The sequence below is a fragment of the Ursus arctos genome, unplaced genomic scaffold (assembly GCF_023065955.2).
Source record: "Ursus arctos isolate Adak ecotype North America unplaced genomic scaffold, UrsArc2.0 scaffold_30, whole genome shotgun sequence".
In the NCBI taxonomy this organism is placed as follows: domain Eukaryota; kingdom Metazoa; phylum Chordata; class Mammalia; order Carnivora; family Ursidae; genus Ursus; species Ursus arctos.
This window is the reverse complement of record NW_026622986.1, coordinates 14,169,743-14,183,053: the sequence shown is the minus strand read 5'-3', so window position 1 is coordinate 14,183,053 and position 13,311 is coordinate 14,169,743. Positions and strand designations below refer to the sequence as shown.

Sequence of the window (13,311 nt, the reverse complement as noted above, 5' to 3'; positions counted from 1 at the left end):
TCTTTGAAAAAATTAATAAAACTGATAAGGCTCTAGCCAGACTTATCAGAAAGGAAAGAGAAAGGACCCAAATAAATAAAATCACAAATGAGAGAGGAGAAATAACAACCAACACCACAGAAATGCAGAGTTCTAAGAGAATATTATGAAAAACTCTATGCCAACAAATTGGACAATCTAGAAGAAACGCATAAATTCCTAGAAACATATAAATTACCAAAACTGTGAAACAGGAAGAAAGAAAAAAATTGGGGTGCCTGGGTGGCACAGCGGTTAAGCGTCTGCCTTCGGCTCAGGGCGTGATCCCGGCGTTCTGGGATCGAGCCCCACATCAGGCTCTTCTGCTATGAGCCTGCTTCTTCCTCTCCCACTCCCCCTGCTTGTGTTCCCTCTCTTGCTGGCTGTCTCTGTCTCTGTCGAATAAATAAATTAAAAAAAAATCTTTAAAAAAAAAAAAAGGAAGAAAGAAAATTTGAAGACTGATAACCAGCAAAGAAATTGAATCGTAATAAAAAAACTCCAAAAAAAAAAAAAAAAAACCAAGTCCAGGACCGGATGGCTTCAGAGGCAAATTCTACCAAGCATTTCAAGGAAGAGTTAGTACCTATTCTTCTCAAACTGTTCCAAAAAACAGAAAAGGAAGAAAAACTTCCAAATGCATTCTATGAGGCCAGTATTACCCTGATACCAAAACCAGATAAAGACACTGCAAAGAGAACTACAGGCCACTAACTCTTATGAACATAGATGCAAAAATCCTCAACAAAATACTAGCACACTGAATTTTTTATTTTATTTTATTTTTTATGACTATGTTCGTCACCATACAGTACATCTTTAGCTATTGATATAGTGTTCCCTGATTCATTGTTTGCGTATAATACCCAGTACTGCATGCGATATGTGCCCTTCTTAATACCCTTCACCAGGCTAGCCCATCCCCTCATCCCCCTCCTCCCTAAAGCCCTCAGTTTGTTTCCCGTAGTCCATAGTCTCTCATCGTTCATCTCCCTCACTGCTATCCCCCCCTTTCATTTTTCCCTTCCTTCTCCTACCGATTTCCCTGCTATTCCTTATGTTCCACAAATGAGTGAAACCATGTGATAATTGTCTTTCTCTGCTTATTTCACTCAGCATAATCTCCTCCAGTCCCATCCATGTTGATGCAAATGTTGGGTGATCATTCTTTCTGATGGCTGAGTAATAGTCCATTGTATATATGGACTACATCTTCTTTATCCATTCATCTGTTGGAGGGCATCTTGGCTCCTTCCACAGTTTGGCTCTTGTGGACATTGCTGCTATGAACATTTGGGTGCATATGGCCCTTCTTTTCACTACATCTGTTATCTTTGGGGGAAATACCTAATAGTGCAATTGTCAGGTCGTAGGGTAGCTATTTTTAACATCTTGAGGAACTTCCATACTGCAAAACCATAGTCTTTAAAACATTGTTGATCTGTTTATGTCAGTCAGATTTTTAAAAGTTGTATTACAATGGAGCTTTAATTTGCATTTTCATTAATTAATACAGAGTGAAATTAAATATCTTTTCCTATATTAAAAGAAAAAGACTTCCTGTAGTCATTAATCACACCTGTATCTTTGGTCGTAAATACCCATTAGTGCAATTGCTGGGTTGTAGGGTAGCTCTGTTTTTAACTTTTTGAGCAAACTGAATTTAACAATACATTAAAAAAATAATCACCATGATCAAATGGGATTTATGCCTGGGTTGCAGTGGTGGTTCAACATCTGCAAATCAATCAATGTGATACACCACATTAATAAAAGAAAGAAGAAGGATCATCTGATCATTTCAATAGATGTAGAAAAAGCATTTGACGAAGTACAGCATCCATTCATGATGAAAACCCTCAACAAAGTAGGTTTAGAAGGAACGTACCTCAACATAATAAAGGTCATATATAAAGAATGCACAGGTAATGTCATCCTAAGTGGGGGAAAATGGAGAGAAAAACTGATTAGATCTTGCTTCTAGTTATGTGCTGCTTCTCATTAGCACTGTTTGTCATTAATAAATTAATCTTAACATTTATTACTTTCCACTTTAATGGAGACCAATTCTTCTATATATGTATCTTATTCACTCTTTTTATCGCCCATTTTTCTCTTTGTCTTTTTTGTCTTTTCTTAACAAACTCCCCAAAGTTTAGTGGCTTAAAGAAATAACATTTATTTTGTTCACAAATCTACTGTTAGGAAAAGTGTGGCCAGGACAGCTTGTTTCTGTTCCCCTGGCTTCAGGTGGGGCAGCTGAAAGGTTTGGGGCTGGAACTGTTTGAAGAGTTGTTCACTCACGTCTGGTGGTGTTGATCCTGGGTGTTGCCTAGGACTATAGTTAGGGCAGGCAGCTGAAGCACTTATTACACTGGCACAACGAGACTCTCTTTGTGGCCTGAGCCACCTCACAAGATGGGGGGCTAAATTCCAGCAAGCAGCCTAACATACAGAGCAAGGCAGAAGCTCTATGGCCTTTTGTAACCTAGCCTTGGAATATACACACAGCATGACATTTACCGTATTCTGTTTGTGAGGAGAAAGTCACTAAGGTTGACCCATAGTCTTTAATTTTTTTAATGGAATGAATATTTAAAAACCTATGGACACATTTAAAAATCAGTGTAATTTACCCACCAGCCACAATTTTTTGTATTCCTCCCACATAAAAAATACACTCACCTCCTCCCAGTACCTCCCACAAATCTCAGTTATCATGGCATCAGGTTCAGGCTCGAGTCCAAGATCTTACCATCTTAATCAGTTGCAGCGGGGATAAGGTGCCTAAAGTATAGTCCCTTGAGTACATGTCCTCTCAATGTGAAGACTTGGAAATTAAAGAGACCGTTCTCTACCACTCAAAATGCAACATTCTGGAAACCTGCTAAGGACTCTCCCATTCAGAATGAAGATGGGAAGCATACAAGTCCATAGCAGTTTTCAAATACAGCCTGAAGCGTGCTCAGTTCTTCAGTTAGGACTTAGTCCTAACCATGGGAATGCTTCTCCATGGCTCTTTGCTTTCCTCTTTGAGCTCTCGGTTCTGTCCTTTTCATAAGGAATGACCTGTGTTTGTAGCTGTTTTTTAGCCTGCTTCTTCCTGGTGGGACTTCTAAGACCCAAAGGCCTAGTTTCTGTTTGTACTATCTTGGTCTCTTTTAGTCCAAGCTCGCAAGCAGTGTTTTGGTACTATAATTCTCTTCAGTTTTTGAGTTTTCTGTGAATATTAATGATTTTCATGCCATTAGAAAAGCCATTCTCCCGGATCTTTTTGAGATAAGCTTTTCACCTCAGGTTTCCTGTGAAGCTCTTATTTGACAGTGCCTTTAAAATTCTCATACTCTGAAGATCCTTAAAGAAATTCGAGGCGCACCTTACATCCTTCCAAGTTCTTAATAAAGGGTTTTATAGTCTTGGCTTCATCCATAGGCCATGTTTTCCTGGATTTGCTCTTAACCCAGAAGCCATTTCTTTAGTTTAGCATTGTTTGACAATTCAGCATGTAGAGAGGCTGTAAATGAGGAGCAGCTACTTGAACCCAGTAAGTCCTGGTTGCTTCGTATCGAATAGTCTTTCTGTAGCTTATCTCTCCTATCATTTTTACTTTCAAGTGTTTGTGGCACGAGTTCCTTTCCCTGTAGTGTCATTTTCTTCACTTGTCTAGAAACCTTTGCTGTAAGCCTCTTTAAGGGCTGTCAGGTTTCCACTAGCAGTCTCTTGGAAGCCCTTTTGGTTCCCAATCTTCTCTACGTCCTTTCAGGTTCCACTTCCTGGTTCAAAGGAGGTTTCGTTTTAGTTTAGTTTAGTTTTTTTTTTTTAATGGCAGCACCCCATTTTTGATATCAGTATCTGTACCAATTATTTATTGCTGCAAAATAAACCATCTCAAAACCCAGTGGCTCAAAACAACATTTATCTTGTTCACAAATCTTTAGACAAGGGTGAATAAGGCCAACTCATTTCTTCTTCATTTGGCATCACCTGGGATGACTGGAAGCTGGGAACTAGAATCACCTAAAACCTTGTTCGTGCACATGTTTGTCTGTTGAGGCTGGCTTTTGGCTAGGATGGTAGCTGGGGCAGTCTCAGCTAGAATATCTACATGAAGACTCAGTGGGTGGCCTGGGCTTTCCCACAACAGCTAGATTCTAAGGGTGAGCTTCCCTAGAAAAAGAAAGTGAGATGGAGGCTATATCACATTTTCTAACCTAGCCTTCAAAATCACATAGCAGACCCTATGACCCAGCAATTGCACTACTGGGTATTTACCCCAAAGACACAGATGTAGTGAAGAGAAGGGCCATATGCACCCCAGTGTTCCTAGCAGCATTGTCCACAATAGCTAAACTGTGGAAGGAGCTGAGATGTCCATCAACAGACGAATGATAAAGAAGATGTGGTCCATATATACAATGGACTATTAGTCAGCCATCAGAAAGGATGAATACCCAACATTTGCATCAACATGGATGGGACTGAAGGAGATTATGCTGAGTGAAATAAGTCAAGCAGAGAAAGACACTTATCGTATGGTTTTCACTCATTTGTGGAACATAAGGAATAGCAGGGAGATCGGTAGGAGAAGGAAGGGGCAAATGAAGGGGGGTAAACAGGGGGAAATGAACCATGAGAGACTATAGACAAACTGAGGGTTTTGGGGGTGGGATGGGCCAGCCCGGTGATGGGTATTAAGGAGGGCACGTATTGCATGGAGCACCGGGTGTATACTCAAACAATGAATCATGGAACACTATATCAAAAACTAATGATGTACTGTGTGGTCACTAACATATCATAATAAAAAGAAATCACATAGCAGTCCGCCATATTCTATTCACTAGAAACCAGTTGCTAAGGCAAGCACATATTAAGGGGAGGGATTGTCATAGGAGAAGTGTCAAGGAATTTATAAAACCACCACATCCACTCACCTTGTCTTACCAATCATATCTAAAGGAAAGAAGTTCTTCCCAACTCAGCATCACTGAAACTCCAGCAAGTTTTTTGGTTGTTTTTGTTGCTTAGTATGTTCTCTTATTTTGTGGGAAGTAACGAAGGATTGTAGCACTGTTGAATTAAGGTTTTTTGTTTTTTGTGTTCTTTATGGTCCAAAAATATGTGGATCATCTCACTAAATTTTTTTTACCTAGAGATGTGATTTCTTAACCCTGCGAATCATTTCTCCTCAGACTGCAATTCAGATTAGCATAAAACATTTGTAATTTAGAAAAAGCCTTTGGGGGCACCTGGGTGGCTCAGTCGTTAAGCATCTGCCTTCCAGTCTGGGCGTGATCCCAGCGTTCTGGGATTGAGCCCCGCATCAGACTCCCTGCTCTGCTGGGAGCCTGCTTCTTCCTCTCCCACTCACCCTGCTTGTGTTCCCTCTCTCGCTGTCTGTCTCTCTCCCTGTCATTCAATAAATAAAATCTTAGAAAAGAAAAGAAGAGAAAAGAAAAGAAAAAGGCTTATGGTATTAGAGTCAGTATTTATAGATTCATTAATTAGAGTCTTATTTTCAAAGTCTTATTTTGATAAGCATTTATTGGCTCAGACCTACATAAGTCAATATGATATTCCTAAAACTTCTTTAAAAATTATGGAGTACCAGGGCACGTGGGTGTCTCAGTCAGTTAAGTGTCTGCCTTTGGCTTGGGTCGTGATCCTGGCATGCTGAGACTAATGATGTACTGTGGCACGCCAGGCTCCCTGCTCAGTGAGGAGGCTGCTTCTCCCTCCCCTTGCTCTTGTGCTCTCACTCTCTCTCCCTCTCAAATACATAAATAAAATCTTTTAAAAAAATTATGAAGTGTTAAGGTGAGGGGGAAGAGTCAAGCGACTTTGTACTAAGACGTGACTTACAGTTATTTTATGCAGGAAAGATCTGAAACAATCATAGAGAAATAAAAGTATAAAATCAAGTACAAATGGGTGGCAAAGAGAACGATAGCAGACATCTCTTTTAGTAACTCCTAGTGGTTTTAATTTTGTTCCTGATTTCCTGAGTTATTCAAGGTTCCACATTCCAAGACTCTGCTACAGTATAGATAACATTTTGTTGAAAATGAGTTTAATTTAAAATTTGAGCACCTGGCTGGCTCAGTCAGTAGAGCATGTGACTCTTGACCTTGGGGTTGTGAGTTTGAGCCCCATGTTGGGTGTAGAGACTTAAAAATAAAATCTTCAAAAAAATTTTTGGTCATAGTTTTGCATTAGACTGTTTTCACTCTACTTCCAAACTGTATTATTTTATTTATTCAGGTTGATGATCTTACAGCAAAACTAGAAACTGCATCTTCAAAATGTCTACAACTGGATGAAAAAAACCAGGTTCTCTCTCAGAAGTTATTATCTATGAAGGAACTACAGAAAAAATGTGAAAAACTAGAGAAGGATAAAAAGAAGTTGGAACAACAAGTAGTAAACCTGAAGAGTCATGCAGAAGTCAATATGGCAGAATACAGTAGAATAGAACAATATAAACGGGAACTGGACAAAAGGGCAAGGCTGGATATGGAGGAAAAATTAAGAGAAGTCAATCTGTTTTTACAGGTTAATTTATTGATCTGTAATATGCTTTAATTCATTTCACTGCAAATTACATTTTGGTTATATGCATTGTATAGTTTTCCTCTACTTCCTTTATAGCAATTTGGTAAATTTCTGGAAGCATTTGTTCCTTCCCTTTAAAAATTTCAGTTTTCATCATCATTCTCACTAAATTGGTCTTTCGGAATGATTCATAGTAGAGAATCATTTTATTTCTTAAGACCAGTTGGTATAAAACAAGACTGTTGAGAGGAAAAGAAAAAATTGTGCTCTAAAAATTTGAACTTTGGGGTGCCTGGGTGTCTCAGTCGGTTGACCAGCTCAGGTCTTGGTCTCAGGCTCATGAAATCAAGCCCCTCATTGGGCTCCATGCTGGGCATGGAGCCTACTTAAAAGCAAAATTGTACCATACTTGGGGTTTTTTTTTTTTCTTTTAAGATCTTATTTGTTTGTTTGTTTAGAAAGCATGAGCACGGGGGATGGACAGAGGGAGAAAGAGAATTTCAGACAGACTCCATGCTGAGTATGACACAAGGCTTTATCTCAGGACCCTGAGATCACGATCTGAGCAGAAACCAAGAGTCGGGCGCTCAACCGACTGACCCCACCAGGAGCCCCATGTACTTGGATTATTCTTAAGTTGTATTGTTCACTTTTTAAAATTTTTAAATGATTCTCTTATTCTTTGAATTATCATATTGCGTGAGTTCTAATATAAGAATGATTGAACTTTATCATTCAGATTTAATTCAGTTGACATTGATGATAAATATCTTACACTTCAGCTTTTTTCACATTTAAAATTGCTCTCTGAATCATTGACTCAAAACTAAAGGAAAGAAATATACTATAATTACCCAGGTTATAACTGTTTTAAAACAATGTTTTTCATTTGCTTTAGGCACAAGTAGCGTCTCAAGAAAGCTTAGGACAGTTAAGAGACAGTAATAATGCTTTAATAAGTAGTCAGATGGAACTCAGAGTGAAAGATCTGGAATTTGAACTATCCAAAATGAAAAGTTCTCAAGAACATTCTAATAAAACAGAGTTGGAAAAATACAAGGAATTGTATTTCGAAGAAGTAAAAGTTCGAACGTCATTGACAAATGAACTGAACAGGTAATTTAAAACAGAATCATAGAAAATAGATGTAGCTTATTAATTTGCCTCTAAAGCATAATTTTTCTGGAGCCAGGTTCATGAGATGAGTAATAAGTGAAAGTCAACTGGATAGCATAATTTTGGAAAATGATGTTTATAAATGAACTGTGAGATGTTAGGCCAAGACAGTTTGCATCGCTCCTCCTTTTTCAGTTTTACATGATTTTATTTTTTTTCCCCTCAATATTTTCAGTTAATCTGATCGCCTAGTGTTTAAGCTAATTGTTTGAAGCTTTATAATTTAGACAGACAGCATATTATTATAAAATTGTTTGTCAGAATTACCCTAAATAGAAATGAGTTTATTAATATTAGGGAGTTTATTTGTGGAAGATTACATCTTTAACCCAAAAGGTCAAGTACCAATACTGCACATCCTCACAGCTTGGTAGATTTAGTTTTTTGATTGTGATCTTTGGTATTCTTAACTAGAGGGTGCTTTGAAACAAACTATTCTTTATAGTTTTTCTACTTTACATAAGGGTATATACATACAGAAAGATTCACCTAGGGGTGAAAGGCAGTGTAATTCCCAAAGTGGCTAAAAATAGCACCATGGTGGACATGACAAGGAGGTGTGTGGAAGACAGAAAGGGCAGATTCCACCTCCAGTACCTTGGTAACTGTGTTATAACCTAATCGCATCTGGAGCTGTTTTAGTTCTTTCTGATCACGACTCTGCCATCTACTTCTCCCCTAGCAATTGTTGGTCTAAATTCTTCCTCAGTTGCCAAATGCTCAATTTCTCTGAGGTAATGAGTGAAATGTACAAGAGTGGTGAAAGCAAATGCTTGAAAATGTCTTTGAGGGATGGCTTGTTTGTAGTTTTATTTTCTTTTAAAGATTTATGTATTTATTTGACAGAGAGCGAGTGAGTGAGCACAAGAAGGGGGAGCAGCAGGCAGAGAGTGAGGGAGAAGCAGGCTTCCCGCTGAGCAGGGAGCCTGACGTGGGGCTCGATCTCAGGACTCTGGGGTCATGACCTGAGCCGAAGGCAGATGGTTAACTGACTGAGCCCCCCAGCCCCCTGGGGTGGTTTATTTTTATATCTCTAAAGTGTTTACTAAATATAAGTATGTGTAATGGCTTCCTCAAGAGTCTCGTAAGTACTGCCATTCTGGAGGGCAGCAATTATTACCTATTAAGCCGTGTATATCACTGATAGCCATTTCTCTCCCTCCTTATTTTGAATTACTTGTTAGTTAGGAGTCCCAAGAAATATATGTACTTATTTAGAACAATTTTAAACCTATAATATATGTAGTAGGTCTTCTCTGTCACATTTTCAGTGTTAAAACACCATTTAAGGGCATGTTCTGTTTACTATTATGGAAACTTAAAAAAAATACACGTCATTTAGGAGTGATTTGGGGAGAAATGAAATACTAAGCATTGTGTTTTGTAATCTTAACAGGACTAATGAGAGGCTGGCAGAGATCAGAACCAAACTTCTAGTGGAAAAACAGCAGAAAAGGAACTTCCTTCACACTGTTACTATGAGTCCTGTCTTGGAACTGCCTTACGTCAGAAATATCAGTAATAGATTACCTCTCGATAGACATGTTGCTCCAAGAGAGAATGTCATGATTCCACCCTCAAGCTCGTGGCCTTCAAATAATGGCATCGAGAGTTACTTATTGAAGGTTAGTTATATAGTCTTATCTTTTTTTCCTTGGGTTTCAGATTTCTGATATAATTTTTATTTTTAATTTGGTGAAATCCTGAGTTGTTTAACTGACTTATACACACTAGTAAAAGACATAATTATTTGTGCTAATAAGGAAATGAGACAGAAAATTTGTGATTTTTTTGTTGTTGTTGTTCCTGGAGCTCTTACTTTCAAGAGATAACTTTATTCAATAAATATAATTAAACTGACATATTTTATTATTGTTTTAAAGATTTTATTTATTTTAGAGAGAGAGTGCACAAGAGGGAGAGAGAGAGTGAGACTCTCAAGCAGACTCCCTCCCCGCTGAGCATGGAACCCTATGTAGGGCTCAGTCTCACGACCCTGAGATCATGACCTGAGCTGAAATCAAGAGTCGGACACTTGGGGCACCTGGGTGGCTTAGTCATTAAGCATCTGCCTTCGGCTCAGGGCGTGATCCCGGGGTTCTGGGATTGAGACCCACATTGGTCTCCATGCTCTTCTGGGAGCCTGCTTCTTCCTCTCCCACTCCCCCTGCTTGTGTTCCCTCTCTCACTGGCTGTCCCTCTCTGTGTCAAATAAATAAATAAAATCTTAAAAAAAAAATGTCGGACTCTTAACCGATTGAGCCACCCCAAAAGTGACACATTTTATATTTCTTGAAAAGTTACACTGAAATTCAATTTTAGAAAGTAAATATTATTGCTCATTAACCAAATGTACACTTAGATACCTTGACTTATTTTCTGGTTGACAATGGTTTATAACAATTTTAAAGTTTGCTGTTACCAATTTTTTCCACCCATATGCGTAAGTGAATGATTAGAGTCCAAACAATCCCATATGGATGTTAATTATTTGGAAGAATCCATGAAAAGTTCTTTTATGAATTACATAAACTTATAATCCTAAAAAGATTAATTTTTCTTTTTAAGTTAAAATTTTTGGCATTTTCTTACAGGAGAGTACATCCTTTATTGCTTTCTTACTTACAGCATCTTTTTTTACTTATAGCACTTGTTTCAATTTTTACAAAATGTCTTGCTGAGCAATTGTAGAGCATTTTCTAAATAGCTAAATCAAGCAAATATTTGATTTTTTTTTTAAAGGAGAGAATGGCAGTGCAAGCACGGGGTGAGGGGCAGAGGGTAAGCAGGCTCCATGGTCAGTGAGGAGCCTGATGCACGGCTCAGTCTCATGACCCTGAGATCATGACCGGAGCCAAAATCAAGAGTCAGACGCTTAACTGACTGAGCTACCCAGGTGCCCCACAATTTGAATTTTTAAAATGAAGTTCACACGTATCTACCTTGCCATCACTTAAGTTGGTGATTGATGACTAAGATGAGTATGATAGGGAGTCTTTGAATAGCAGCTAGTTTCCATTGTGTATCATTGTTATTAAAATATCCATTTCAATCAATGCACATAGGTTTATGGTTTTGATGGTATATTCATGGTCTTATTGATGTGGACAAAAGTAGCATAGGCTCAGGATAAATGAGGCCTCAATCTTGGTCTTTCATTCGGCTTCCTTATTGTCTTGCTCTCTTCCCTTCTAATTTGAGGACTTTCTTTAGTGTTATGCTTGGATGCCTTTCTTTTTCTTTTTTGTTTATCGATTATAGATTTTTGGTTTGTGACCACCATGAAGTTCATATGTAACATCCTATGTATATAGCGGTCTCTTTTAAGTTGATGTTTAAGTTCAAACTCATTTTATAAACACTAAATTTTACACCCCTCCTTGTTTTATGTAGTTGATGTCTTAGTTTACATCTTTTTATTTTGTGTGTCCCTAAGCTAATTACTGTAGATATAATTGATATTACTACTTTTGTCTTTTAACCTTCATACTGGCTTTATAAAAGTGATTGCTCTATTACCTTTACTGTATGTTTGCTTGTACCAATAAAACTCTTTCTCTTGTAATTTTCTTACTTAAAGTTATGGCCTTTTCTTTTCTTTTCTTGTTTATTTTTGAGAGAGAGAGAGCAGAGCAAGTGAGAGCAAACACAAGTGGGAGGGGAGGGCCAGAGGGAGAAGGAGAGGGAGAAGTAGGCTCCCTGAGCAGGGGACCTGATGCGGGGCGTGATTCTAGGAGGTCCCTTAACCTATCCTCATTTCTAAAATTCTTTTTTCTTTTTGGCTTGGATCGTTTCTACTACCCTATCTTGCAGATCACTCATCTGTTCTTCTGCAGCTTTTACTCTGCTGGTGATTCCCTCTGGTGTATTTTTCATTGCAGTTATTGTATTCTTCAGCTCTGATTGGTTCTTCTTTATATTTTCTCTTTCTTGGAGTTCTCACTGAATCCATCCATTCTTCTCCCAAGTTTGCTGAGCATCTTTATGACCATTACTTTGAACTCTATCAGGTAGATAACCTATCTCTTTTTCATTTAGTTATTTTTCTGAAGCCTTGTATTGGTCTTTCATTTGGCACATATTCCTCTGTCTCCTCATTCTGTCTGACTTTCTATGTTTGCTTCAGAAATTGTTCTTGTCAACTTTTTCCCTCTTTAAAGTATGTGGCTTTGAACAATGAATGTTCGTTATGAAGTCAAGGAAGAAAGCATTTCTAAGTGTTGTCTGGCCATTTTTCTTGGAACTGTGGTGGGGTAGGTGGCAGATGGCGTTGCTCTTCTTTTTCTAAGTTGAGAACACAGGAGTCAGGCAGATGGAGATAAGCTTAGTAACTTTATTACCGATACATACTAACAAATTGGAGGATGTGGTTTAGGCATGTAGCCACAGTGAGCTTCCCAATACTTTATCCCAAATTAGGCACTTCCGCACACAGTTGTAAACGGGGGGAACAAATGTTAGATGCCCATCCCAAAAAGATGAGAACAGGCCTGAATTGATGTTACTGTGGCAGGCACATCTTTTCAGAGAAGAGATTTGCAACCACGTACGCACTGCTTAGTGCCTTCTCCCCAATTCACCCATTAGGTACATCTCCCTTCCTGTCGTGAGGAAGGTAGAGAAAAGTCCTCACATGGAAATGAAGATTTACCTATAATTTCTGACTGGACTTCAATTGTAATTAAAGTTAGTCATGTCTTTTGTACATACCAACTAATGATGAGAGGTCGGACAGGGCATGCTAGATGGTAAGGAGAAATCTGTTTTGTGTTTTAAATTTTGCTATAAATAACTCACAACACAGGTAACTCATTTATTGGTTGATTTTGCTAAAACCAAGTTTTATTTGAAGGAAATGAATAATTCTTTCAAGGAAGAATTTCCTCAGCTTCAGGTTCTTTGGTTCAACTAAAGATTTTCTCCTTCAAGTTCCCTGTCCTGTGGTTAAAAAACTTTGTGCTTATAAATTGAGTATATTGACTGTTACTAATAGGAGTTAAGATAACTTCTGTTCTTTTATGTTTGTTCATGACTTCAACATTTATAATTTAGTTAGAAAGTTATGTTGTGCCTAATGCCTAAACGTTATTGAGCCACATGACAAAGTTTTATATATTCATTTTCTCTGAGTTATCCTTAAAAACACATGTGTTTTTCCTGACTATGGGGAAGTAATTGGCATAAAACTCTAGGCTCAGTAAGACCTAAATTAGCACATTCCTGGCCTGCAACTAGGTGGGTTTTTGACCTCAGGCAAACTACAATCTCTCTGAGGCCTTTTTGTCTCCTCTGTGAAATTAGGAACTTTGACTAAGTTAGTGACTTCCATACCATTGGAAAAAAATTTTTTTTCAAAAAATAGAACTTAATTTTTTTTTGCATTAAACTGTATTATATAAAACAGAGACAAGTAGAGCTCTTTAGCTAAAGGAGAGATGAGACTACACCTGTAGACTTCCTTGTCCCTCAATCCTGCTGTGTCCCCAGTGGAACCTTAGATTTCTATGGGCGATAGTTTGAAACCTGACACTTATGAGAAAATCCTTCTAGTTAATAATTCTTTGG

At 38.1% G+C, this 13,311-nt stretch overlaps 2 protein-coding genes across 4 annotated transcripts in view; both read left to right on the top strand.

Annotated features, from left to right (window-relative positions):
- LOC125281624 (ankyrin repeat domain-containing protein 26-like) overlaps nt 1-13,311 on the top strand; it is a 564,334-nt gene that overhangs the window by 159,734 nt on the left and 391,289 nt on the right. The gene's annotated exons all lie outside the window — the stretch shown is intronic.
- LOC125281627 (coiled-coil domain-containing protein 144A) overlaps nt 1-13,311 on the top strand; it is an 81,935-nt gene that overhangs the window by 58,279 nt on the left and 10,345 nt on the right. For all 3 annotated transcript variants that reach the window (XM_057304709.1, XM_057304710.1, XM_057304711.1), the window contains 3 exons: nt 6,280-6,570; nt 7,469-7,686; nt 9,143-9,371. In XM_057304709.1, coding sequence (XP_057160692.1) covers nt 6,280-6,570; nt 7,469-7,686; nt 9,143-9,371 — 738 coding nt within the window. The remainder of the gene's footprint in view (nt 1-6,279; nt 6,571-7,468; nt 7,687-9,142; nt 9,372-13,311) is intronic.